Below are 27,047 nucleotides of genomic sequence, written 5' to 3'. Positions count from 1 at the left end.
AAAGAAAAAGGTTTGCCATCCCCCAGGTCAAAACTTGCAGTCCTAATAAAAAGTAATACATTCTTTCATGTTATAAAACACTTTGTTTTCCAGATATGCCAGAGCTAGTCTGCCTTAAACATTGAGCAAGGATGAAATTCTAAGTCTGGTGCAATGTTGGTTCATTTCAAGTTCTGTCATGTTCAGTCAAAGTCAGTGATGCAGGGCAGAAAATTTTCCAGTGCTTTATTTTCTTCTGCAGAAAAAATCCATTCCATAAGTTCATTAGTAAAAATGAATGTGTACCAGTTGCAAATACACTATTAAGCAAGCTTTGAAATTTGAAAGTTATAATCAAATGTAGATCAGAGGGTAGAAAAGCCCTTTTCTTTCTTACCCAGTCTTCTCCAATGTGGTGCCCTCTGTCTGTCTGTCTGTCTGTCTTGCAAGGAGCCTAGAGGAAAAAAGGAGCCTCTTCATTTTACCCTCACAACAGCCCTGTGAGACAGCGTAGGCTGAGAGTCAGTGACTGGCCCAAATATACTGAGTTGTTTCACGGTTTAGTGGAGATTGAAACCCTTCTCTCTCAGGTCCCAATCCAGTACTCTAACCACTGCAACATACCAAGCGCTCACTTTTTAAATGTATTTATCATACGTGTTTACTGCCCAGTTGGCAGATGCCCTCAGAGTGGTTTAGTGTCATAAAAATGCAGTACAATAAAATACAGATATTAAAATGTTAAAAATTAAAGAACCAGCAAGGAAGTTAATAAGCAGAGCACTAAATACAATTTTAACTGCTTTTCTGGAGAAGTAGATCTTAACTTATTTTCTGAACAAATACAGGGAAGATGCTTAGGTGGATCTCCTCCGAAAGGTATGTATATGGTGATGGGCCACAACAGAATTATCCCACACCTCATTTCCCATACAAGCATGTTACTCTTCTGTTGAAATGGACTATGTTGGGGTGTGACAAGGACTGGATTTTTGCATGGAAGAATGATGAGTTCATTTCTGATACTCAAATTTCTAGGTTCGGAATTATTCAAAAAGCACATCTCATTGTACCAGGTTCCAGCTGGTAGTTCTCACAGTTCAAGTGAATCAGCCAGATACTGTAAGCCTGAGGTCTGCTCACCCATTACAGAGGGATATGTATGTTTGTTTGGGACAGAGAAACAGACCCCAGTGCTTGAGAAATGAGTTATTATTTTATCCTTGGATCTCTGAAAGTACAGCAGAGTTTAGAATTGCAAATATCAAAGACTTCTGGGAGTAAAAGTAACTTCTTTACAGAGACCCAAGCAAATGTTTTTGTAGTGGGCAAAGTAACATTATGAAATGTAAAATTTCTCTGTTTAGTTCATTATTGAATCCCAGGGCTTGACTCCAAACAGAATTTTCAATTAAAGGAAGATCTTATTAGTAGTGCCTTTCAGAAACTTATTTCTGTAAACTGTTTGCTCCTTTAGGAAAATATATAAGCATCTTGTTAAGATACAAACACTTAAAACTCAATTCTCTCTGGTAGCACTTTTATTTCTGCTGTATATACAATGTTGTACTATCTATTGTACTAGATAGTTATCAGTGCTTAGAACATCTCAGCAGGGTTGATTAAAAAACAAACAAAGCAGTACTCCTCTTCAGCCTAGAGGGAAAACTTCTCTACTTTTTCTGTAGGGCAAGGACAAACTGGCTAAGATTTTGCACTGTAGATTATTTAGTGTGAATGAAGCTTGGAGGCTGTTGCCTAGGGATCCTTTGTCTTTAGGTTTGTGCAAGATCAATCTTGTACAGAACTTGGGCTTCAGAGAATGCTTTGTTTTATTTGTTATATTTAAGTTTCTAGTTCTCAAAGTGGTGCACAAAATGAAAATGTGCATGTTCCAGGAGCTGAATGGTGTTGAATCACTATAGCAAAGACAACAAAGTGGTCACTGGCAACTTTTAAAATTGCAGTCTTCTCCAGTATTCTGTTTTGTACTAAATTCCCAACATTCCAGACCATTGGTTACGGTGGCAGGTGCTGAAGGGATTGAAAGTCATCTGGAGAGCTTTGAGTTGTGGAATGCTGTGTTTTATTAGGAAGCTATGTTTTGTTTTATTTTTTGTCTTACTGTTAAACCGTCCTGAGACTACGGTAAGGAATGGTCTAAAAAGGTTTTAAATAAATAAATAATAAATAAATAATTTCTGTGAGCTTTCATAGGCCACTTCCACTGTACTCCTGCACTGCTTCTGTGAGATGGGAGGCATTGTTTTATATGGGTTTGACGTACATAGGGGGTTGATTCCAGAGAATCACATCTCGGCCTCAGGGTGCCGTCTTGTCCCCAGTGTTATTTACTGTCTCTGTGAAGCCATAAGGAGCGGTCATCCAAGTGCAGCAAAGTATCACAGGATGGTGGTAGTAAGAGGCCCTGCAGGTTCTGAACTGGTACTTAGATACACGTATGGCTTGGTTGAAGGCTACTGATCCTAAGCTGGATCCCAAGAAAACAGAGCTCAGGGAGACTGGGAATTGTCAGGTCTAGGAATTGGGCTGTTTGCCTATTCAGGACAGGATTCCACCCTCTCTGAAGGCAAAGGTATGTAGTTTGGGGTTGATTCTGAATCATTCTTTGTCACTGGAAGCTCAGGTGACCTCAGGGACCTGGAATACCCACTGCTAGCTCTGATTGGTATACCAGCTACAATATTCTTCAATAGGGATAGCCTAGCCTAGTGGAAACTGCATGATTAGACTACTGTCATGTGCTCTAAGTGGGGCTGCCTTTGTGCCTGTTCAGCAGTTGCCGCTGCTGCAGAATGTGGCCTGTGCTAAAAGATCTGTACTGACTGCCTTCTGAGCCATGTGCAGTGTTATGTTATTGTCATTCAAGGCTTTAAACGATTTAGGACCAGCTTACCTAGAAGACCGCTTCCCTTGTATGCACAACTAACCATTAAGATAATTGGAGGAGGGCTTGATAGTCATTTAAAAATTATTAGAATGTTGCCATATTATACCTTGATGGCAGGGTGTTCTCAGTGGTGGCACCAACCCTGTGGAAGAACTCCTTTGTTAAGCTCAGGAGGCAGAAAAAATCTTATCTGTCAAACACCTCCAGAAAATGTGCCTGTTCGCCTAGACTTTCCCAGTTAAATTAACCAGACTGTTCCATTTTAGTGCCGCTGTGTTGTTTCTGTTGCTGTTATCCTCATCGTCATTGTGTTCTGTCATTTTAAAATTGTATTTTAAATGTGATATTAAAATTTATGTGGCATTTATTGGGATTTTCTTAATATTTAGAAAATAGCACTAACACATACATAGTTAAATAAAATAAAAATAGTAGCTAAGAGCCAGGGCAGATTTTATAAAGCAAACCTAAATGATTGCAACAGAGAAGTTGGTTCTGATTTTAGCCTTGTATGTTTTAGTTAACAGCCATGCCTACTGTATACTGAAAACTAACATGAATATTGCCTGTGCTTCATTTTGGTGCAGGCCTTTGCTTTGAGTTTATTGTTTTTACTGATATGGGCAGTTGCCTACTTTTGTGGGTTTGGGCTAGGGTGATGTCTTGAGGTTACCATTAAGGGCACCCTGTTCCCAGCTATTCCTTATATACCAAAAATGGGTTTTCTTATGCAAACCAAAGAGAATTAGGCGTCACCTAGAGTACCATTTAATTACTCCGCTCTCTCTGTTACAAGGTCCGCCATCCACTCATCTGCACCAACAACCACGTCTTCTGCTCTGTTTGCATTGAAGTATGGCTAAAGAACAATAGCCAGTGTCCCGCTTGTAGGATCCCGATCACCCCTGACAATCCTTGCAAAGAGGTCCTGGGTAAGAGAACCGTTCCCTTAAAATACGTGAGATCACTTGATGTGCTGATGGGGGGGGGGTGTTGGGGCCACCTTCTGGTGGCGGGAAGTGCCAGGGTCAGAGTGGGGAGAGCCACCCTTTCGCTTCTCTCCCTCTGTTTCTTTCTGTTCCTCCCTTCCCCCTACACAGCAGGTTGCCAGGGACTCTTGCCAACGGATAGCCTTCCGGAGGCTCATGAAATTAGGCTGAGGGCCACACGTTGCCCAGTCGTGCCACGTAATCTGTGGACACGTTCCCAGTAGCCCACTAGTCTACTGACTTTGAAGAGGCTTGCCATTCTAGTTGATCTGAGATCATCCAAAAACTGTTTGCAGCTGGCCAGCATATTCCATGCCTCTTGTGTGCCGCTGCAATGATGCATCATCACTTGAATACAGAGAGGACCTCAGATATGAGGAATAAAGGGAGCCTTAATCTTTTGGGATAAGAACGAGAGGAGGGATGTGGCAGCACTTTTGTAGTCCTCTTAAAATGACAGTGTAATGTTTCTTTAAAAAGAAAAGAAAAGACTGGTGAACGAGACAAACTTACATTGTTGCAGGAGGAACAAGCGAAAACGACCCTGTGTTCAGCCCTGCAGTCAGAAAACAGCTCCGCAAAACAAGGCTTGAACTTCTGCACAAAGAATATGAGGTAAGAGCGTGCAAAGACTGCCGAAAGGTGTGGGTGAGCAGCATCTCGTGACGCGAAAGCAGGTTGACCGTAGGACAAGGCATTTTTGTATCGTGCATTTCCCTCGTAAAGAGCCGGGCTAAGATACTAAACAGCTTGATCTGCCCTTGCAAGGCATGTCCTTGTAAACATACTTTGCTGACTGGTTCATGTGAGGCAGGCACAACCCATGTTGTGTTGATGCTCATGTGAAACCATCTCTCAGACTTTGGCTGGAATTGCTCTGTGTACCCCAGGTGTACATGAGCCAGGGATGTGCAGGCAGGCCCGTCCTTCTAATAATGTGTTACGTGCAGAGAAATGCCTGATGTATTCAGTCGTCTTAAATGACAATTTTCGTAGTGGGAAGGTGGGAGGTGGGCAAGCTGGTGCCCTCCAGATGCTTTGGACTCAGCTCCCATAATCTCTGACCATTGGCCTTGTCAGTTGGGGCTGTTGGGAGTTGTAGTGCCAAACATCAGAATGGTGCCAGGTTGCTTACATCTGCCTCCACAGATTGTCCCAGCAGTAGTCCCCTGTCACTCCACCAGCCATGGAGATAAGGAACGAGCTGGTGTGGTGGGTCAAATGCACTCTCCTTAGAGGGAGTACGGGAAACTGCTGTGTCTTGGCATCAGCCCGTGCATCTGTAGTATAGCAGAAATAGTGGCTATCACTGCTTGATCAGGTGGCTCTAAGGGGGGCGGGGTGTGCATATAGAACGCTTCGAAGAGGGCAATGAAAATGCCAGTGTCATATTTTGTGTCACCTGGAAAGATCCAACAGAAGATACTTTTATCTTTTCCAACCATTTAGTCATGTGTTACTTCCACAATACCTGTATCTTTGGTACTGAAGGAACTAGAGTGGCCTGCAACAAAATGTTGCATTGTAGAGGGATTTTAAAAAGAATTTCAGCCACTCTGTTTTGTTGTGTTTCTATTTGCTAAGTGTGCTCAGTCCTCATTAGGCTATTTTTTGACCCCCCCCCCCCCCCCCCCACTTAGGATTCTTTCCAAGATTGTTGTCCGTCTGCAAATCTTGGTGGTTCCCTTAAGCCTGCTGATACTTTGTGCATCATTGATGCTGCTGTGGCTGCATAAGCACTGGTACTTTGGAAACAAAGGGTACGATTATTCAAGATTCAGTTCTGGGTCCGTCTTTTCACTGATGTTCACAGCTTGTGTCAGTTCCATTTATGGATGAGCTTAGGGTGTCTATTTTGAAACTACTTCTTATTTCAAGTTCTGGGCAGATCTATTTAAAAAGTTTCCAGCTGCCCCATGTTGGAAACAGTATGCTAGGTGGGCCCTTGGTCTGATCCTGCAAGACTCAAAGGTTTTTTCCAGTTTTCACAAAGCTCTGTCCCTTGATAATTACCAAGCCCAGACATTCCCAAGAATTTTCTCAAATACCAGCTGGAACTATCTACTGATTTGTAAAATCTTTAAGATTATCTTATTTGGATCTTTATTTGGATACACTTCAAAATTTCCCCAAGGATTAAACAGTGTAATGATCTCTGTTCTCAGACTTAACTTCTAATGTTTTTGTGTCCTTTTCCTTCCTCTCTTTTCTCCTTCCCCTGCTTCCTCAAATAATAATAATTCTACCACTGGGAATGGGTTTGCCACACTTTGAAGGATGAGATAGAATCTCTGCAGAAAGAGTTGGAAGAGCTGAAAGGGAAAAACCTCAGTTTGGAGTCCCAGCTCAAATCTGTCCTACACCCTGTGACATTGGACATGTCCCACAAAAGCCGGGAGAGCCCTCCACTCTCAGATAATGAACAGAAAATGGATGCTGAGACTTTGACCACATGGGCCCAGAAGCTTCAGGCAGCGAGTGATATGTATGAAAAAGCAAGGGATGACATGGAAAAGTTAACGGAGGTAACAACAAGTCTGCTGACCTCACTGGGCAACAGTCTAAGTATTTAATGTAGCATTGGTGAGAGTGAAGGGTGGTGTGACCTCTGAATAATTTCTAGATGTGTAAGAAAGCAACATAAGGCTGGGACATGGGTCAATTGACCTTCTGTTATTTGACCTCAGTCCTATAGTCCATGAAATCAAGAACTCGCTTCAATAATCCATATAGTGTAATATCACCTTTAGACTGGCTCAAAGATCATGACAACTGTGTGAGCTTTCAAAAGTTGCCTTGGCCAATAATGATACTACGCTTTATGGATTTGGGGTTTTTTCTTATGGCTTGCAAGGTTTACTTTCTTTTTGTATCCCTTATTGTAGAAATGATGGAACTTCAGCTCATTTTAATGATGTCATGTAATGCAGCCAGCTGGAGGGAAGGGCACTTCTGTCTGCATGGGCTTGTTTGGGATCGCATATGCACACCCAGTTCATTTACAGGAAGGCACCCAATACTCGCAGGTAGAACCAGAGGATGAATGGCTGCTCTGGAGAGCTGCTCTAGCTGTTCTCATTCTAGAACATTTCTGTCAGGAGCTCCTATCCTGTGTCGCCAGGTGGATAGCAGCTCATTGTAGAATATTGTATCCATTTTTGGTAATGAAATTTACAGAAATGGGCCACCACTCTCATTCAGAACCACAGTGAGAGATGATGAGTGCTCTAATTCTTCATACTAGGGTTCTGTCCTGTATCTGCCTGCAATTCAAAGGCAGCCCCAAGTAAAATGCATCACTGTAAGCTAATCTGGAGATCAGTGGAGTGTGGTTCAACTTAGCCAGGCCATCCCTGTCCAGGTGAGGGTTGCAACTGGCTTGCTAACTTAGCTCTGTGCCACAAAGTCCAAGCTTCTTGTGGCAAAGCTGAATTTAGGAGATGCATGAAGACTTTAAGGGTATTGCAGCCACATTCAGAACAAGCAGAATGCTTTCTCTCTGGACAGATAAAGCAGCCACCAACAGCACCTCTGTCTAAATAGAGGGATAAGACAGAATCTTGACTATCACAAGTAGCCATCACATTCACATAGGCCATGAATCCTGGAGAATTGGGGCTGCCAAGAAGCCAATGGCGCCCTCTGCAAAGGCAGGTTTCCATGCTTTGTAAAGTATAGCATGCATTCTAAATTCGTCTAGACTGCAGCAGCTTCCACAGTTCTTAGCTCTGTCTGAGATTATAATAAATTAATGTGCTTAATACTCAACCAATATTTGTATGGTCATCTGGCAAAACCATTTTTTAGCATCCTAAAGGAAAACATTGACTCTTTGTTTCATTAATTGCCTATTTTGTCCGCTGACCTTTTTTGTTTTTGCAAATCCAGTAGTCACTAATTGTATTAGACCAATTATTTTTTTTTCCCCAAGTATTGATGACCAGATGCCTTTCAGGCTTCCAATAATCTATGTAATACATCTGATTGGCCCCCTTTCAATTTGCATATGCTGCCTGTTGGCTGAGAGGTGCCTGGACAATAAGCAAAAGGGGGGGGTTGCTTTGTCGCCAGTTCCTCTTGCAAATTGCATTGCCCCAGTAAGGGGTACTTACATTGCATAAGCATTGGTTTGCACTGGAGCAATATCCTTAGCAGTAGCATTGGAGCACAGTTGGGTCCTACCCATAGCTGAGATGTCACAATAATTTAAAACATAGAACTCAGCACATTTAGACCCTTTGAAAGAGGCTCCATTGAATTCTTTCCATACTTAGGGACTGGATCCTCCATTCATCAAATTCAAGTAGATAAGCCTTTTGGGACTAGAAGACCAGGGTTCAGATAATGAGTGGCATGCCTGAATGCTTCTCACAAGGAAACAAAAGTACTAAAGGAGGTAGCAAACATAGAAAACAAGAGAAGAGGTTTAGCCTGTTATTTTCCTTGATAGATTGCTGTTATTGAAATTATTCTTGATTTTTGTGTGCCTGTGTAGGGGTTGGGTGAGAAATGTGTTTTGGTACATACAAGAATATCCAGTTTGTACCATTCAGGACTGAACATATCTAACAAAAATTATATATTTCCAAGGCTTGCTTTTTGATGGGTGGAAGGGCAAACGAATGCCAAAATATGGGCCCATTTGAAAAGTGCACACAAGAGAATATATGCATTTGAAAACGGGCACAAAAGTGGTATTCTCAGTTTGGGAGAAATAACATTCATGTAAGGATACCATGCAAACATGTTTAGAAAAATGTGTATGTAAATATATGTGCATTTGCAGAGGCTTTGCTATCCAATATAGACAGAGTCAGAAAGAGGTTGGTGGTAGAAAAAGGAGAATCTCCAAGACTGCTCTTCTTTATTACTTTTCTAATCTGTCCAGTAGCAAATGTCCTCTTGACAGATTTGCCCATCCCTAGGCTGGGGTGTGTTTTGCAGGAGATGCCATTTGCTGCCTACAGGTTAATGTGGCTTTACTGCTTGAATCTGCAGGTGGTGTAAATGGTCCCATACTTTGTGCTTTCAAGTGAACAGGGAGTATTTTATATGCAGGATGGGCAACAACCCTCCAGCTGTTTTGGCTAACAATGCCCTCTCATAATTGAGTATGCTGGCTTGGGCTGCTGGGAGTTGTGGCCTACCAAATGTTTTGGCATACAGGCTTCCCACCCTTATATCATGGCCATATTCATTGGCGATTATGCGTGTCACAGTCCAGCATATTTCACAGGCACCAGGCTGGAGAACACTGCATTATACAGTTGATCTGCTAGCTCTGAGCTGTGTGAACAAACTTAAACTGAGGCACCAGTTTTTATGTGCATGACATATACCTACTTTTGGCTCCTGGATCAGGGTGTACAATAGCATGTAAGCCAAAATTAGGCACAAGAATTTCATGTCAAATGGAAGAAGCTGTCTTCCTACTCAGGCTAGACAGGTATAGCCACCCCTTTTCTAAGAAAGAAAGCTGACTATCAGTGGGATTTTTCTTGATTGGGTGTCTGTAGCTCCCAGGTATCTTGCTTAGACTATTCAATGTTAGCGGTCATTGAGGTTCTCCAGAATAGGCCTGAAGCTCATTTTGGTTCATTCTCACTGCAAAACATGAGCATCTCCCCTGCATCTGGAAAAATGAGCAATTAAAAATACTCCCCCAAAATGTTTCCTATAGTTTAAAGCATGAACATGAGAATGGGGAATGTACATTTATGTGAGCACATCTTTTTGGAAGTGCACAATTGCACGCTTTCAAAAGCAAGTTCAAGAAATTGTGAGCATTTACCAAGAGTTGTGCTCCTGTGCATTGCATTCACAGTTGTGAGAAAGGCTTGTTGGCCTGATATGCATCTGGGAACAAAATCCCTGCAAATTGCTAAATAGACTGGGGGGGCTGAGTCCCACTCTGGCACTGGCACATAGAGAATTTCTTCATTGAAAGTATTATTAATAGTAACATTCTGGAAGTGATTCCCAAGTGAAATGGCAAATAAGATGTCGCCCTGAATTTACTTTGTGTGTGTACCATCTTCTTATAGAAAAAGAAAACCAGTGGGCAATCTAAGTTTGTTTGGGAGAGTAAAGAAGCTGTTCAACATTCATTTTGCTGATACCTGCACATTGTAATGTTAATGTGTTTAAAGTATTTAGTCATGTGAAGGAAGGGAAAGGAGGAAAACATGAAATTGCCATTAGTATATCGCCCCACGATGACTGCCAGGCTGAACGAAGATGGGTCTGTTTATTTCCCTGGATAGAAGCGCTTGCGGCATATTTTGGGAATATAAATTAAAAATGTCTGTTCTCTATTCAGTTTTTGCAAGCCATTTCCCAAGGTAATTTTTAAGTGGTATCCCCATAAGGTGCACTGGGGTAGGGTGGGAAGAGAATAGGGGAAGAGGATTCTGTGTTAACTGTTGCTACTTTAAATATACCTTTTTTAAAACCTCAAATCACTTGTCTTAGAAATGTTTGTTAGTTTTTCTTGCTGCTTCTGTATTCTTAATATTCTTAATTTCTATATAGGTAAATAAGAAATTAAGGCTGGAAAATGGGAGTCTTGTGAGGGAGAACTTGCGGTTAAAGGCTGAGGTTGGAAGCCGATCACCCCAGAAGTATGTAAATATTTTAAGCCATTATCGTGCATTATTCATTTGCCCATACTTAACAATTGGAGGACCATAAAATGAAGTGGCAGTGATGTAGTCGGGCTTGGGTGGCCTTGTCTTTCTGTTGGAAGTGAATTTAATAGGAATCCTGGATGGCTTGTCTCACTTGAAATTCCGTTTGAAAAGGTGAATTTTAGGGGGGGAAATGGTATTTGCATTTCTTAATGTAGAAAATGATTATTGGTTGCTCAATAGAATCTTACTGTTTCTCCTTCCCAAAATCCCAGTGCTATTCATTTTACGCAACAGCCAGCAAATGTACCTGGCTTTGGAATGGCCTTTAGTTTGAAATAGCAAAACCTTCGAGCAAAATCAGGCAGCTGCCGAGGGTTGGCCGTCACCTGAGCAAGGTGCGCCTCATCCCTGCCATGGGGCACACCACTGACCCCTGTGGGAGCAGTCCAGTTTCACAGTTCTCCTGAGAAGCAGGCGGCTGCCCCGCTCTCAGGAGGAAGGTGCAGGCATATATAACTCTGGCCTTTGGTTTCCTCCTCTGCCCTGGCTTCATATGGTAGGAACTGACGACCTGTGTGCTGGTTAGGGAAGTTTACCCCTTGTGGGTGAAATGTAACTGTCGCTTCAGCTTCAGGGACAATTTGCCTTAATCGAAATGACTGTTTTAAGAGCAGAGCAACCCTGGATTACACACAGATGGAGTGTCTTTAGTATGCATGCCAAGTTTTCTAGGTTCACCATCATTAGACAAGCAGATAGACACCCTCTTTTATTAGACATTTCCAACTTTTTTCAATGACATGGAGACTTCAAACATTCCTATAGGGCACAAGGGGTACATTTTTATCAAAGCAGCTCATCAGGAGGAGGTGCCTGGTTTTTGTCCTCCGCCTGCCTCCACCTCCTGAATTCTCCTTTACAGAGCAGTTGGTCTTAGGGTGGCCCTTTGGTAATAGAGGGGGACAGGAGAGCCAGGTAAGGAGAGTGGGTGAAGAGACGTCCCCCACCCGGCCCGCCAGCCACAACCAGTGTGGAAGTGCTGGTACCGGCCCCTCGGCCTGTGACTTCAGGCTACTTTGATTTCCGTGGGCTTATTCACAAGGGTAGGCCAGGTGTTAGGCTGAAAGGGCATGGCTAGAATGAAGTCACCCCGAGTGGGTATTTGAATCCAGCTCAACTCCCTGTATATGGTTCCGTACTCTGATCGCTACACCCACCTGTCTGCATGTGTTGCTCATCAAGGCCCTTTGCAAGCCCCACTCCTTAACTGGAGCTGGAAGCAAATTTTCTTAATGCATCCAGCCTGCGTAGCCTGTGATTACCCACCAGCCTGAGTGCAGCTGACCAGCCTTGTATCTTAGCCTACCGGGGAGCGTTCAGCTCCTTGCTGTGCAAATAAACACACAGTTAGTTGCCATGGAAGTGTCAGTCAGACAAGCCGAGAGTGAAGCAGGGGCCGGGGTTAAACCAACAAGTAAGGATTCTCTGAGGTACTTCAGTGTCATAGCCAGAGTCAAGTGCACAGGTGAATTTAGGTCTAAGTCCGGTTGTCTTCTACAGTGATCCACACAAGAGTGAAGGTCAGGATACAAGAAGCCAGAACTGATGGGCTGTTTTCAGCAAAGTCCAGAAAGAACTTTGTTAGAGGATCCATGTACAAGCTTCTTCCTTCTTGAACTTTATAAGATGAGGAGCCATGATGGTGGCGGAGACATCTTCTCTGTGACGGCCCAGCATGCTGCTCCGGTTATGTATTGATCAGCCTCCAACCTGGTGCCCTTCACATGTGTTGGCCACAACTTCCACCATAACCAACCTTCAGAATTCTGGGGAAGAAAGATGGTAATATGGGGAGAAACTATAAGTGCACACATGCAAACGCAACTTCCTTGGTTTTGAGCCATTCGAGTTATGCAGGGAAGAAGCTATGAGGACATGGCTTCCTCCAGTGGCGCCCCTCAGCGTTTTGTTGCAATGTACCCCGTTTTGAAGGAAAGAGTGTTTGCAGTGATGTTCAAGCTAATTTCCTAGATTATTTTGCAGGTGGAAGGAAGCCTATGGGGAAATTTCTTCATCCTTCTGTGCAATCAAAGGGTCCTTCTTCCTTAAAATGGTGGCTTGAGAGAGCTATTCAACATGGAAATACCACAAAGTTGTGTCTGCTGTAGAGACATTCCTGTAGTTTAATTCATTGGACATTAGAGTGACAGAAGGCTAGTATCTGTTGATGTCGTCTCCCTGAATCTGAACTTCCTAGACCTGTCCCTTACGGCAGCTAAAAGTTTGGCCCTGCTTTGAGACCTTGGAGAACATGCTTGATTTTTTTCCCCCTCAACTGGGGATGCTTGCTAAGAAAAGATGCACTTGAGGTCATGATGCTTCCTTACTCTTGGCAAATTAAAGGTTGCCTTTAATGCAGGTTGCATTAAATAAACATATTACACATTTCTTCCATTGAAAATTTTTGCTAGGTCTGCATATAAGTGAACTCTGCTAAACTTCTGCATATTTTGTATGGACCACACTCCTCCATGGCAATTCGGCCGATGCCTCTTTCAGCAATGGTAACTTTATGAGTGGACTGGCGAGGCTTGGATCTTCTGGCTCCCCACCCGCTATCTTTTCATAGGGTACCTCGTGTGTCTTTAGGAAATCTGGCTCATCCTGAAGGGCGGGGGGTGGGGGGTGGCTGCCACTCAGGTATAGTTGGGGAAGGACTGATGCTTGAAGGGAAGGTGCCTTGCCCAAGCCACACAGTGAGCCAGCAAGATGCGTAGGACTGATGGCCTCTGCCGCTGGATTACTCACAGGGCTTGGTCTTGCAGGCAGATGCACCCCCTGAGCAGAGCCCTGTTTGCAGAAGGCAGGAGCAACTTCCAGAGAACTTCTCTTGGCAACCCCTGAAAATCTGCTCCTAAGGGCCAAGCACCCCCTGGAATATTGTGTTTGTTGCCCTCTTTCTCTGATTCAGTTTGCTTTAGTTATAGAACTGCTTGCAAATAGTATTAGAAGTGATAATTTAATAGAAGGTATAGGATTTGAGAATAAAATTAAAATGAGATTATTTGCAGATTATTAACAATAAAGGACCCAGTTAAGGTTATGGATCAGATTAAAATACATGTAACAAAATTTGAAAAAATAAAGGGTTTACAGGTAAATTGGGACAAATCAGAGATGATGTTAATTATAATAAAGTGGAAAAGGATGAGATTAAAAGCAAGTTAGAAGCTAAGACATGTAATAATAAGTATTTAGGAGTAGATATTACAAAAATTTGCTATGTTTAAAAGAGAATAATTTTAATATGTTAAAATATGAAGTGAAAGAGATAAAGAATGATGAAGAAGATTGGTCAATCATAGTTTGGTAGAATAGCAGCAATCAAAATGAAGATTTTATTAGATTAATTCCTTGCTTATGATGTTATCAATTAGTTAACAGAGAAAGATTTGAAAGAATGGCAAAACATGATTAATAAATTGTGTACTAGGGATAAAAAAGTAAGAATTAATAAAAAAGATGGTATATGCTCCAGAGAACAGGGGATTTAGGCATTCCTAATGTGAAATTTGATTATCTAGCTAATCAACTGAGGCATATACCAGATATTATACTACAACTGGATAAGATAATATGTGGTAAATTAGAATATTAAGATGTAGAGGGATCCTTATTAAATATTTTTCTTCAACAAGATAAGAATGTTATTAAAAAGATAAATCCTTTTTAAAATATGGTTAAAATTTGGAATAATTATAGAGATATCTTTATCTCATTGATTTTGCTGTTATACCCAATTACAGAATTAGAAAGATTCCCAGTAAATCTGAGGAGTAATTTGAAGGAAGTAATGAAGAATAAACATGTTATTAGGTTGAAAGATTGGTTACAGAAAATGAAGAGTAAAGAAATGATATAAATGGTACAAGCAACACTGGGACAAGGTAAAATAAAATGGTACAATATATTTCCATTGGACTAAGAATTGGTTGAAGAGAAATGGTACATGCAGAGAATATACTAAATTTGAAGATATAATTTTACAAAAAGAAAAACAAGACAATATGTGGATGAGAAGAATGACAAGTAAAATCTACAATATATTATTAGAAGAGGAGGAGCACTATGATCCTCTTAAAGAGTCTTGGGAAATAGATTTAAAAAGAAATCTATTTGAAGAATGGAATAATGTATGAGGTAAGAGAATTCTAAAATTTATGCCAATAAGAATTAAAGAGAATTTTTATACACTGGTTTGGAAATGGCACTTAACTCAAGAGTACAGGAGGAATGGCTGTCTTTGACTTGATCCTAACCAACAGGAAAGACCTAGTGAACCAGTGGCAGCTACAGGAACTTGGGGGAAAGTGACCATGTCATACTTTAATTCTTGATTTTGAAGGAAGCAAAAGCCAAATGTAGACAAACGTGTACCCTAGATTTTTATTGTTTTATTGTTGAAGGCTATAACATGTTCAAGAAGAACAGAAGGAACAGAATGGGAGGTAGAGTTGCCCAGTATGTGAAAGATATATATATCTGCACAGAAATGCAACTGGATATGCTTAGTGGCCACATTGAGAGCATCTTGATTAATATAAATGGAGTAAAGAATAAATCCCCTTCATGGATCAATGGCTTGCCATGGCAAAGGAGCTTGTGTAGCGCAATGAAGCTATGAGCTATGCCATGCAGGGGCTCCCAAGACAGTCAGGACATAGCAGAGAGCTCTGACAAAAGGTGATCCACTGGAGAAGGAAATGGCAACCCACTCCAGTATCCTTGCCATGAAAACCCCATGGACAGTACCAAAAGGCAAAAATATATGACACTGGAAGATGAGCCCCACAGGTCGGAAGGTGTCCAATATGCTGCTGGGGAAGAGCAGAGGGCTAGTACTAGTAGCACCAGAAAGAATGAAGCAACTGGGTCAAAGCCGAAAGGACACTCAGTTGCCGATGTATCTGGTGGTGAAAGGAGAGTCCGATGCTGTAAAGATCTATACTCCATAGGAACCTGGAATGTAAGATCCATGAATCAAGGCAAGCTGGATGTGGTCAAACAAGAGATGACAAGACTGAACATCGACATCTTAGGAATCAGTGACCTAAAATGGACAAGAAAGGGTGGATTTAATTCAGATGACCATCAGGTATACTACTGTGGGCAAGAATCCCTCAGAAGAAATGGAGTAGCCTTCATAGTCAATAAAAGAGTAGGAAAAGCAGTACTGGGATACAGTCTCCAAAATGACAGAATGATCTCAGTTTGAATTCAAGGCAAACCATTCAACATCACAATAGTCCAAGTCTATGCCCCAAACAATGATGCTGAAGAGGCTTAAGTTGACCAGTTCTATGAAGGCCTACAACACCTTCTAGAATTAACTCCAAAAAATGATGTCCTTATCATCATGGGGGATTGGAATGCTAAAGTAGGAAGCCAGAAGATAACCAGAATAACAGACAAGTTTGGCCTTGGAATACAAAATGAAGCAGGGCAAAGGCTTGTCGAATTTTGTCAAGAGAACATGCTGGTCATAGCAAACACTCTTTTCCAACAACCCAAGAGACAACTTTACACATGGGCATCACCAGATGGTCGACACAGAAATCAGATTGACTATGTGCTCTGCAGCCAAAGATGGAAAAGCTCTATACAGTCAGTTAAAAACTAGACCAGGAGCTGACTGTGGCTCAGATCATGAGCTTCCCATTGCAAAATTTAGGCTTAAATTGAAGAAAGTAGGGAAAAGCACTAGGCCACTCAGGTATGACCTAAATCATATTCCTGATGAATATATCATAGAGGTGACAAATAGATTTAAGGAATTAGATCTGATGGACAGAGTGCCTGAAGAACTATGGATGGAGGTTCTGAACATTGTACAAGAGGTAACATCTAAAACCATGCCAAAGAAGAAGAAATGCGAGAAAGCAAAGTGGCTGTCTGAGGAAGCTTTACAAATAGCTGAGGAAAGAAGGGAAATGAAAGGCAAGGGAGAAAGAGATAGATACACCCAATTGAATGCAGAATTCCAGAGAATAGCTAGAAGAGATAAGAAGCCCTTCTTAAATGAACAGTGCAAAGAAATAGAAGAAAAGAATAGACTAGGGAGGCCCAGAGATCTCTTCAAAAAAATTATAGATATGAAGGGAACGTTTCATGCAAAGATGGGCATGATAAAGGACAAAAATGGCAGGGACCTAACAGAGACAGAGGAGATTTAGAAGAGGTGGTAAGATTACACAGAAGAACTATACAAGAAAGACCTTAATGTTCCTGATAACCACAATGGGGTGGTCACTGACCTCAAGCCAGACATCCTGGAATGTGAAGTCAAAAGGCTTTCAGAGGTCTTAGCAACAATAAAGCTAGTGGACGAGACAGTATTCCAGCTGAGCTATTCAAAATCCTAAAAGATGATGCAGTTAAAGCATTACACTCAATATGCCAGCAAATTTGGAAAACTCAGCAGTGGCCACAGGATTGGAAAAGGTCAGTTTACATTCCAATTCCAAAGAAGGGAAGAACTACCACACCATTGCACTCATTTCACATGCTAGCAAACTGATGCTCAAAATCCTACAAGCTAGGCTCTAGCAGTATGTGGACTGAGATCTACCAGAAGTACAGGCAGGATTTCGAAGAGGCAGAGGAACTAGAGATCAAATTGCCAACATATGCTGGATCATGGAGAAAGCTAGGGAGTTCCAGAAAAACATCTACTTCTGTTTCATTGACTATGCTAAAGCCTTTGATTGTGTGGATCACAATGAACCACATTCCTCCAGGCCTTCCTGCCCTCCACCATCCCCCGGAGAGTCCACTTAAGCTCACACCAACTGCTTCGGTGACTCTGTCTAGCCACCTCATTCTCTGCCGTCCCCTTCTTCTTTTGCCATCTATTGTTCCCAGCATTAGGCTCTTCTCCAGGGAGTCCTTCCTTCTCATTAGGTGGCCAAAGTATTTGAGTTTCATCTTCAGTATCTGGCCTTCTAAAGAGCAGTCAGGGTTGATCTCTAGGACTGACCGGTTTGATCACCTTGCAGTCCAAGGGACTTGCAGGAGTCTCCGCCAGCACCACAATTCAAAGGCCTCAATCCTTCGGCGCTCAGCCTTCCTTATGGTCCAGCTTTCACAGCCATACATTGCAACTGGGAAAACCATAGCCTTCAGTTGGCAGGGTGATGTCTCTGCTTTTTAGTATGCTGTCTAGATTTGCCATAGCTTTCCTCCCCAGGAGCAAGCGTCTTTTAATTTCTTGGCTGCAGTCACCATCTGTGGTGATCTTGGAGCCCAGGAAAATAAAATCTGTCATTACCTCCATTTCTTCCCCAACTCTTTGCCAGGAAGTGAGAGGACCAGATGCCATGATCGTAGTTTTCTTAATGTTGAGTTTCAAGCCAACTGTTTCACTCGCATCAAGAGGCTCTTTAGTTTCTCTTCACTTTCTGCCATTAGAGTTTTTTAGGGGTAGCTAAAAAGTCTTCATCTGGCAATGCAAGTGCCTGGTGAGCCCCTCTGTGGAGGGCATTCCATAACTGAGATTCCAGCACTAAAATGTCCCTCAGCTAAGTGGCTTACCAACTCTCCTCATTTCATTTGGTAGAGGCAGCTAGGAGGAAAGCATCTGAAGATCTTAGAGCAGGGAGGGGAAACTGTGGTAAATGGAGGTTTCCCAATGGGCACACTAGATTCTGCTGCAGGCTGTCCCCTCCTCATCACACCCCCCACCCAATTTTCAGCACTAGATCCTGCCATGCCCCTTCTGTCTAGACGATGGAGTCAGATTTGTTGGAGGGTGAGCTCAGGAGAAGGGCTCCCCCAGCATTGGAACAGTTCCTGACTTCTGTCTTGGGGTCTGTGCATAGGCGTTCCTGATTTTTCTCTGGGAAGAAAACAGTTTTTCTCTTTCCCTTCCCCTACACACATTCCCAGTATTACCTTAAAAACAAAAGCAGGAAAGTATAGACTCCCTTCAGAGCTGAGGGCTTTTGTGGCATCAGAAACCTGACCAGGAGTTGACAACTGGAGGGGTCCTCCAGATGGTTTGGCCTATGAATCCCATGGCCGCCTCCATTGTCTGTGTTGGCTGGGCCTGATAGGAGAAATGCTTTTGAAAGTATTTGTAATGATTAAGTGTTATGGGTTCATAATGCCAACTTTCTTGCAGCAAGATGAAATCAAAGCATGCAATATAATTCAATAATTGTATGTTATGCTGCTTTGAGCACCACCCTGCAATATCCCAAGACAGCATTTTTATCTCAGTGTCCTTTAGGGTTCTGAATTTAGCACTTACTGGATTGATTGATTGATTGATTGCATTTATATACCACCCGAATAGCCCAGAGGGTTCTCCGGGTGGTTTACAAACATTAAAACCCCACCAATCCAAAAAGAAATAAATCGGCTACTTCCACTCTGCCTAAGTGCCCTGACTTGTCTAAGAACAACCCTACCATTCTTCAGTTCCACAGGGGTCCGGCCTGTTCTTTTTTGTAGTTTCTTTGATCCTAGAAGGAATCCTAAACTTATGCCTGTTAGCTTAGCCAGGGCTTTGCATTTAGTTAGTCTAAGTTGTGGCAGACTCTTTCATACTCCAGGGGTGGTAGACTTTGTAGCTTGGCATCTATAGATTTGAAAAAGTCCTTAGGGTGGTATAAAAGTCCCTAAGGTAGTCACCCTTTTAGCTATACGTACAGGTGAAACAGTTGATGGGCAGGGGGTGATTTACAGATGATTCTAGTATATTTTCTTGGTTGTGCTGTTGAATCAATGTGGGGTAAATTAGCTAATTTAGTGATAATTTGCATTATTCCTTATTGGGAAGTTTAGTGAAAGATCTTATCAATTCTTTTCTGATGTTGACCAGTCAAATGAATCTGAATCACAGTTCTCCAGGATTTCCTTGCTCTGTAGTTGCATCTGTAGTTTTGGTTTCTTGGGTTGTTTCTCTGTAGTTTGCATGCCTCCTTTGGAGGGTACCACTGGTGATACTCTGCAGTCGGTTCTGCATGAAAGAACTTGACTCCTTGTATTCTCCCTTTTTAAGCAAGTAGAGGTGTAATTATTGTACCTTTGAAATGTGAGCACACCTTTCTGTACTAGCTAGGTCTTCCTTTTCATGATCAGAGCTGGGATTCTGTGGCTGTTAAAAGTTAGAATTCTCTTACAACATCCATTGCTAATCAGATCTTGGATTAGCTTCTGGTCTGTGCCCCCAGAAATGGGATCTAATAATAGTTTCAGGTGTTTAACCCAAAAGTAGTGCTCCAGTTAGGGAGAGGCCCCCTGTAAGGAAATAGGCAAAGCACAACCTCACAACATCTCTGAACTAAGCTGTTTGCATGTGTAGGGATTCTTGTTTCTTTCGTTGTCTGAGAGCCTGATGGGAGTTGCAGGCCAAAACATTGCCCACCACTGCTGTCAGCCAAGCAGTTTCCTCAGCCCCCTTCCTTGGTCTCCATGTTTGCAAATTCTGAACTCCAGGAAATAAACCTAGGCCGCAAGAGGAAGCCGGTGCCGCTGGGGGTGGTACGTGGAGAAACCTGACTGAGAGCAAGGATGCTGAGACCGACCATTCCCCCACCCTGCCCCCAGACGTGGATCTTCCTCAGCGCTGGATTTCCGTATGCCTGCTCACCGTTTGGTTGGCTGCATGCCTGTGTGCTGCAGCGAAGCACGTTCTTGTCTCCAGTTGGAGCCCCTGCCCCTCCTGAACGAAGGGCTGTGGAACGCCTACAGCCTTGTAGCTGGTTTTCTCTAATTGGAAGACTGCCTGTTCCAAATGTAAAAAAAAGTCAGCTGTTCTGTACATTGGGATGTCTGGTGCAATGGGAGGTTTCTGTTTTCTGGGGAATACTTTATAGCCTCTGTTGAGGTTGGTGCACTTCCTAGCCTTCCCTACGCATTAGGGTATTTTAGAGTACGTGTGTACCAGAAGTCTGATCTTTGGGTCCTTTGGAAGTGCCACAACCATTTTGATACCTCTGTAAATGGATTGGTTCAGGTTAGATGGTTTCTTTGAATTGTTTTTTTTTAAGTGGTGGTATAACGTAAAAGGGAACGCATTGTAAAATAGATAATATAAAAGATGGCAGATGGTGACAGCATCACAGAGCACAGGCAGAATTTCAGGTCAAAGGGCAAGCCTGGGAAACCTTTCCAAAGCAGAGCACCACCCCTCGGGAGGCTGCGCTCCTGGTCACGTGTGTTTCCCCCTGGTAGCAGTGGGCCCCTGCTGAGGACTGCTCAGCATCACAGAGCTGCTGGTTCAGCCTGGTCTCCTGCTGGATGCCGGGTCAGGATACAGCTCTAGCGGAGAAGCTGAGCTTCTTTCAGCCCGCAGGCCAGATTCTCTCTTGGAGAAGCTGCAGTGCAGTTGTAAAAGGGATGGGGCCAAATGAAAAAGGGGATCAGCATAATTTCATTAGAACCTCTTGCTTCTTTACTGTATTTACACCAAAAAATAAAGCCAAAATAAAATCAGCAAAGAAGAAACCCACTCCAGCACATAAAACCAGTTGCAAGTCAAGGAGACTTAGGAAATTGCATTTTTAACTTTTAAGCAGGGTGGTGTTGAGGGAGGCAGAAAATTGCATTAAAACCCCCAAGAGGCTGGTGGTAAGGGAAGGGGGTGGAGCAGGGGGAAGTTGGGACTGACACCAGACCTGAGGCTCTGCACCCCTGGAATGTTGCATCCCTGACAAATATCCATAAGCCCCTTGTTTACCTATCTGCAAAAGCCTGCCTCCTGCACGGCCAGCCAGTCTAGCCCTAAGGAACCTCCTCCTCATGTATAGCAGAAACCTGTCTCTTCACAAAGTCCTGGTCGTCAGGGTACCGCTTTGTGTTGGGGACGGTACCGAGGTTCTGAGCCACTCAAGACCTGAAAGAAAGGCAATCAACACTTTGCTTTGTGCCTGTCTAGATCTAAAAACAGGTAAAATGGGAAACAAAGTGATCTAGTCTACATAAACGCTTATCAGATCACTGCTTCACTCAGGCAGATGCTATGTTTTTGAAGTTGTTGGCATCAAGCTCCAAAGAAACGAGCAGCCTTGTGCTCGGTCTCTCTCTCTCTCTCTCTCTCTCTCTCTCTCTCTCTCTCTCTCTCTCTCTGTGTGTGTGTGTGTGTGTGTCTGTCGGTCTGTCTGTCTGTCTGTCTGTCTGTCCGTGTGTCTGTGCATAAATAAATAAATTTTGCAATTCTTTCCCTATGGAGGCTGAGCAAAAGCTATACATCAGAGAGGAATATAATCGCAAGGCTCCAAATGAGTCTCTTTTAAAAAGAAAAAAAATACAAAAGCACCTCTAAAGGATGGTGACAATTACTGAATTTCATCTCGGCATTTTTATATTTGACAAGGTGACATTGTGGATGAAATGTATATTGTAAAACGCTGCTGTGCGGTAAGAAAATGATTGAATGTAAATATTTCAAGATGTGGACTGCTGTTCAAATGTTATCATAAATCTCTGCCATTGTTTTAGGGGATAATTCTTCATGCATATTTGAGTCGCATGGATAGGTCCGGCCCCTGGAAGAGTAATCTTCTGCTTGTTATTGCCTTAGTGCTGCTAATGGTTTAATTTCAGCTGTAGACTTCTTCTGCGTGTGAAACTATTCACCATTCCTTTTCTATAATAAATGCGGAATTTTAACAATTCTAACTAGAGCATGATGACTACACTTCCAGTTGCCTCATGTGCTGGTGCATTGCTGAGATTTTCAGAAGCATAGCTGAGACACATCTTGGTGCCGCCGCAGTACCCAGGTGGGCAGGAGCTGGTGCCGTGCTCGCTAGAGGCCCATTGTGGAGCATCCTCTGTCGGGAGGGAGCACTGAATGAGACTGTGGAAGGCCTTGGTGTTGCTGCAGGGCTTGGGGGTACAGCACGGTACAGGCCACCCTCTCCAAGCACTGCTACCAAGGCTGTATTAAACTTGATGTCAGTTTGCCTGCACGGAGGTATGCCAGTATGCCTTCTGAGCTACACCAGGGCAGGGTGCGCCCTATACTTGTGCGGTTGTTTTAGGAGGTTGGCACAAGATGGCCACCAGACCGTCAGATCTGTGAACCTGTGTTCCGCATGCAGAGTTTGTGCACCAAACCTTGGTGAAGAGATCCCCAGAAGAAGCAGACAGCCGTTCTCTCCGTGCCTTTCTGCTCGACATGAGAACAAATAACCTGTGGGAGGCTCTCTAGCATGTCTGTTGCAGCCAGCCCTCTGTAGGCTCTGCTACCCTCCACATTTACTGGACTGGAAATCCCATTGTTCACAAGCAACACGATGGGAGAGGTAGTCCAGCACTTTTCAGGGCACCAGGTTCTTTAAGGCTGGCCTGTTACCTTCATTACCTACTCAATGTTCCATTGTCTACACCTGCAAAATGTGAGTTATGTCCATCTTGTCCTGAAACCACTTTGCCAGAGCTGTAAGTCATTAGCCACTTTGCAAATAGAATGTTAGTCCAGGTAGGCTGGCTGTTTTATGTCCTTATGTCATTAAGATTCGCTCCTCTTCTCACTTTCTTAAATGCCTTTTAACGCCTTGCCTTTTGGCTTCTTGCAGGTTTGGGAGGTTCACTGTCGCAGCCCTCCAGTCCAAGCTAGAGCAGTGCGAGCGTGAAACGAACCGCCTGAAGAAGGCCCTGCAAAGAAGCGACTCATACATTGAGGACCTTGAGTCCCAAATTTCACAGCTGAAAAGGGAATGTGAGCAAAGGCGCAGTGCGAGTCCGGAAAGGGAAGCCGCTGTTGGCCTGAAGGAGAACATGAGCGAAAGTGCTCCTAATGAGATCGCACTCTTGGAGAGCCCGGAGGAACATCTCGATCAAAGCTGCCTGTGTAGCAGCCACAGCCCCGATGGCCTCGAGCAGGCGGCGGGTAGCGGACTGCTCGGTAGCAGCAATGACGTGTGCTTGAATGCGGCCAGCCAGTGCTGCTCGGATGAATCGGTTGGCCAGGGCTCTGTTCCACGGGATGTCTTTACGGGCTCTCAGGAGGGCCTGTTGGATATAGCAGGCTCTCACATGGACACCTGTTCAGAGCAAACATGGCAGAAAATTGAAGACTGTGTCCCATATAAAGAAGAGCTTTATGAGCTTCCAGATCCATGTACCCCACTCTCGCTCAGCTGCCTCCAGCTGAACACTCCGAGCAACAAGGATGATCCTTCTGGAAAGGAGGAGACTGCAAGAGAGCCCTCTGCCTTCCTAAGGAAACTGGAATTTGAGGATTTTGGTGAGGCGTCAGATGACGGCAACAAGGACTCTCCTGATCGTAGTGCAAGCAGCTGTGAGAGCACTGAAAACAAGGTGGCGTGTTTTGTATCAGACAAGCCAGTATTTTGGGACAGATGCCAGCCTCACTATGATAACTTGGACTTTGAAGGCTCGGAACCAAATGCAGTCACTAACGACTCAGGAGAGTCTTCGGCAAAATCCAACGATAAAACACACAATCCAGTTGTGCCTAAAAAACTTCATTCAGTCCGTTCTTCAGAGATGAATCGCACCAGAACTTCCAGTGAGGCATCTATGGATGCTGCTTACCTTGATAAAATCTCTGAACTGGATTCCATGATGTCTGAATCGGACAACAGCAAGAGCCCCTATTATACTTCCAAGTCATCTTCTGACCTGGATACTTCCTGCAAGGTCGATCCACATCATGACCTTTTGAATGAAAATGATAAGAATGGGAAAGAAAGGAAGGAGCAAAATTCTCTGAAATGTCCTCTGGCGACTGATCCTTCTGAAGAGGACAGTGAGTGGAAATCTGCGACTTTTTCAATCCTTTCTCCATCTGCATTAGACATAACTGATCCTTTCCCACTCTTTGCAGGCCGGACTTCAGAAATGAGTGAAATAAAGCCTCCAGGCTTCTTGTTCCAAAGAGAGCTGTCCCCAAGCTTTCTCTTTAGCAACTCTCGAGGACTGTTTGAAGAGCAAAAGCTTGGGTCCCCTCTCTTTAAAGTGGCTCCTGAGCTGCATAGCCAGCATCACCAGCTGCAGTCTCCATGGTCGTCATCCTTCATACCCGACAGAAAAGCCAAAAGTATCCATGCATCAGCAAAAAGGAAAATTCAGAGTAGTCTGTCTAGTGCAAGTCCCTCGAAAACAACCAAAAATTGATGCCCTGGTTGACTTTCCTTTTTCTAAACAAAATAGATATTTAGTGCTGATGTGAAATGGTTCAAATTCCCTCACCCGCCCAGAGTGAATACTTCTTAAGTTCTCCTTTGATCTCAGTGTGTCCAGGACTTAAATACTGAGAGATGGAGCGTGAAGATTCTCTCAGAGAGTTTTTGTTGAAGAAGGACGCATCAGTTGATGTCTTCAGTTTTAGACACCACCCTTTTGTTTTAGTGCTGGGTTGTATGATGTCTTTTATGCTGTGAGGAGCTGCTAAATGTCCAGTTACTGAGTGTGACAGGTCTTCAAAACAGTTTCTCATTGAAAGCAATCTTTACATGGGGAAGACCCTTGAGAGACAACGCCATAGTCTCTCTTGTGCAAAAATGTGATGGCAGCTATTGCTGAGCCAAGCTTCTCCCTGAACCTGGATTTCAGAATAAAACGTTTGCCTGCTATTATCTGCATTAGTCGGTTTCCTTCCCTCTGCCTTCTCCCCTGCTGAATCTGTAGTTTTCAGTGTGGAGCTGTTAGTTCGTATCTTTTATTTTCCTTTGGCAAGTTTTCTGTTGGAAAAAATGCCTTTTTCCTTGAGACAGAGAATCCAGTTATTTTTTATTTTTTTAATTAAATACTGCTTTTAACTTTCTAAAAATGGAAAATCTCCACTGTTGTATAAGACTGTGTGATTTGTGTCTGCATAGTTCAAAAATGGGTTGGTATGCTAATGGCTTGTTTACTGAATGTGCACTGAGCATTTTACATGAATACTGCATGCTTTCCTATGTGTAATGAATAAAATCAAAGTCACAAGCAACATAGTCTTTGATGTTGTTTCAGGTATTGCGGAATTGAGAACTTCTGCAATTAGAAATCCTGTCCCAAATTGTCATTAAGCTGTTCTCTGTGATAGAAACACAGACCAGGTTTGCCAAAAGTAGTAATACCTTGTGTCTTGAATTTCTGTGATGCATTTATTTATCTTTAGACATGAGTAGATTGGCATCCTATACTTCCAAAGAGTTCAGGTTGGTATATATTGGGCTATCACACTTTTTAGGTGAATAACAACACCATCTATTAGGTTAGTTTAGGAGAGTCCTCTCTCTGGATATTTTGGTCTTCACCTACCATTACCCCGAGAGAGCATGGTCAGTGTTCAGGCATTCTGGAAGTTGTAGCCCAAAACACCTGAAGAGTGCCAGGTTGGGGGAGGTTTGTTTAGGGTGAGTGATTGGTCCATAATGGATTGGATCCAGTTTTAGTCCCATCTGGAGAGGACCCATTTCAGTCAAGGGGACTTAAATCAGTTGTGGCTAATTTAAGCCCCCTTGATTTTAATGAATCTACTCTAAATGTAAATCTATCCCAATCCCATACCTTTCAGCAGTGTGTGTAGCTGAACATGTGTGAGCCATCATATGTTTGTTGTTATCCCATGGTCCATTGCACTGAAAGCTGTCCAAGGACCAAACGAAACGCTAAAGCACAGATAGTGGAGCTCTCCGTTACTTTCCTACAAGTTTGCACAGCCCTGGCATAAATTGGGACTGTGGTCTTCTGAGAGAGGAGGATTTAAATTCCCACCCTGTTTCCCACCCCCCAGGGAGGATTTAGAAAGGGAAAATATCTATTGATTTCAAAGAAGACATTTTAACACACGCATATGAGTGGGCAGGTGGAATTTTAGGATGAAAAGAAGTGGGGGACAGACAGATACTTCAGTCCTTTCCCAGAATGCCACCCTCTTAGTCTGAATCAAAATCATGCATGCATGAGGAAGAGATAGGAAAGCAGTTGCACATTGCTTCACCATGCACCGTAAGGACACCGTTCGGTTTTTCCTGAGGTTTTTGGCCATCCCCACATATGGGGGAAGCAAGTTACAATGGAACCATGTGCTGTGTGAAGTCTTTCCTTTTGATTGTCCGGAATCTTCCACCATTAAGCTTCAGTGAATGGACTCTCAGGTTTTAGTATTATATGAAAGGTGATGTCGGAGTTAATTCAGTATTGTGACTGGCTTCAGCTTGAAGCAATGCACAGATGCCTGAAACTAAACAGCTCGCATAACCTATGCAACAGAGCCCACATCAAAAGATTATTTCTGCTTGGCCTCAATGTGGATGTCCTGCAGCTTCACATTCCTGCAGCAGGAATGCTTGCCTTGTGAGCAAAAAGCCATGCAATATTCAATTCTAAGGCACTTGATTTTTCAGTATGTCCATTTCTTGATACTTTAGGGATTGGTTCTTTTTTCTTTTTGGGGGGGATGCATATCAAATAATGAGTACTTTTTTTAAACAGAACAAAAAAAAATCTCAAGTAGAAAGTGGTTTATTTGCTCCTGTGTCAGGGGTGCAGAAACTCCATTTGCCCAAGGTTGCAGAG

General features: G+C 43.1%; 1 protein-coding gene across 1 annotated transcript in view; it reads left to right on the top strand.

The window, feature by feature from the left end:
* Nucleotides 1-25,473, top strand: part of OBI1 (ORC ubiquitin ligase 1) — a 33,529-nt gene extending 8,056 nt beyond the window's left edge. Inside the window, exons 2-6 of the mRNA XM_044429560.1 lie at nucleotides 3,687-3,822; nucleotides 4,403-4,494; nucleotides 6,156-6,404; nucleotides 10,411-10,499; nucleotides 23,093-25,473. Coding sequence (XP_044285495.1) covers nucleotides 3,687-3,822; nucleotides 4,403-4,494; nucleotides 6,156-6,404; nucleotides 10,411-10,499; nucleotides 23,093-24,656 — 2,130 coding nt within the window. The 3' untranslated portion in view covers nucleotides 24,657-25,473. The remainder of the gene's footprint in view (nucleotides 1-3,686; nucleotides 3,823-4,402; nucleotides 4,495-6,155; nucleotides 6,405-10,410; nucleotides 10,500-23,092) is intronic.
* The last annotated feature ends 1,574 nt before the right edge of the window (nucleotides 25,474-27,047 follow it).

Source organism: Varanus komodoensis, unplaced genomic scaffold (assembly GCF_004798865.1).
Source record: "Varanus komodoensis strain SLA01 unplaced genomic scaffold, ASM479886v1 scaffold2, whole genome shotgun sequence".
NCBI classification, from domain to species: Eukaryota; Metazoa; Chordata; class Lepidosauria; order Squamata; family Varanidae; genus Varanus; species Varanus komodoensis.
This window is presented reverse-complemented; position numbering and strand designations above follow the sequence as displayed.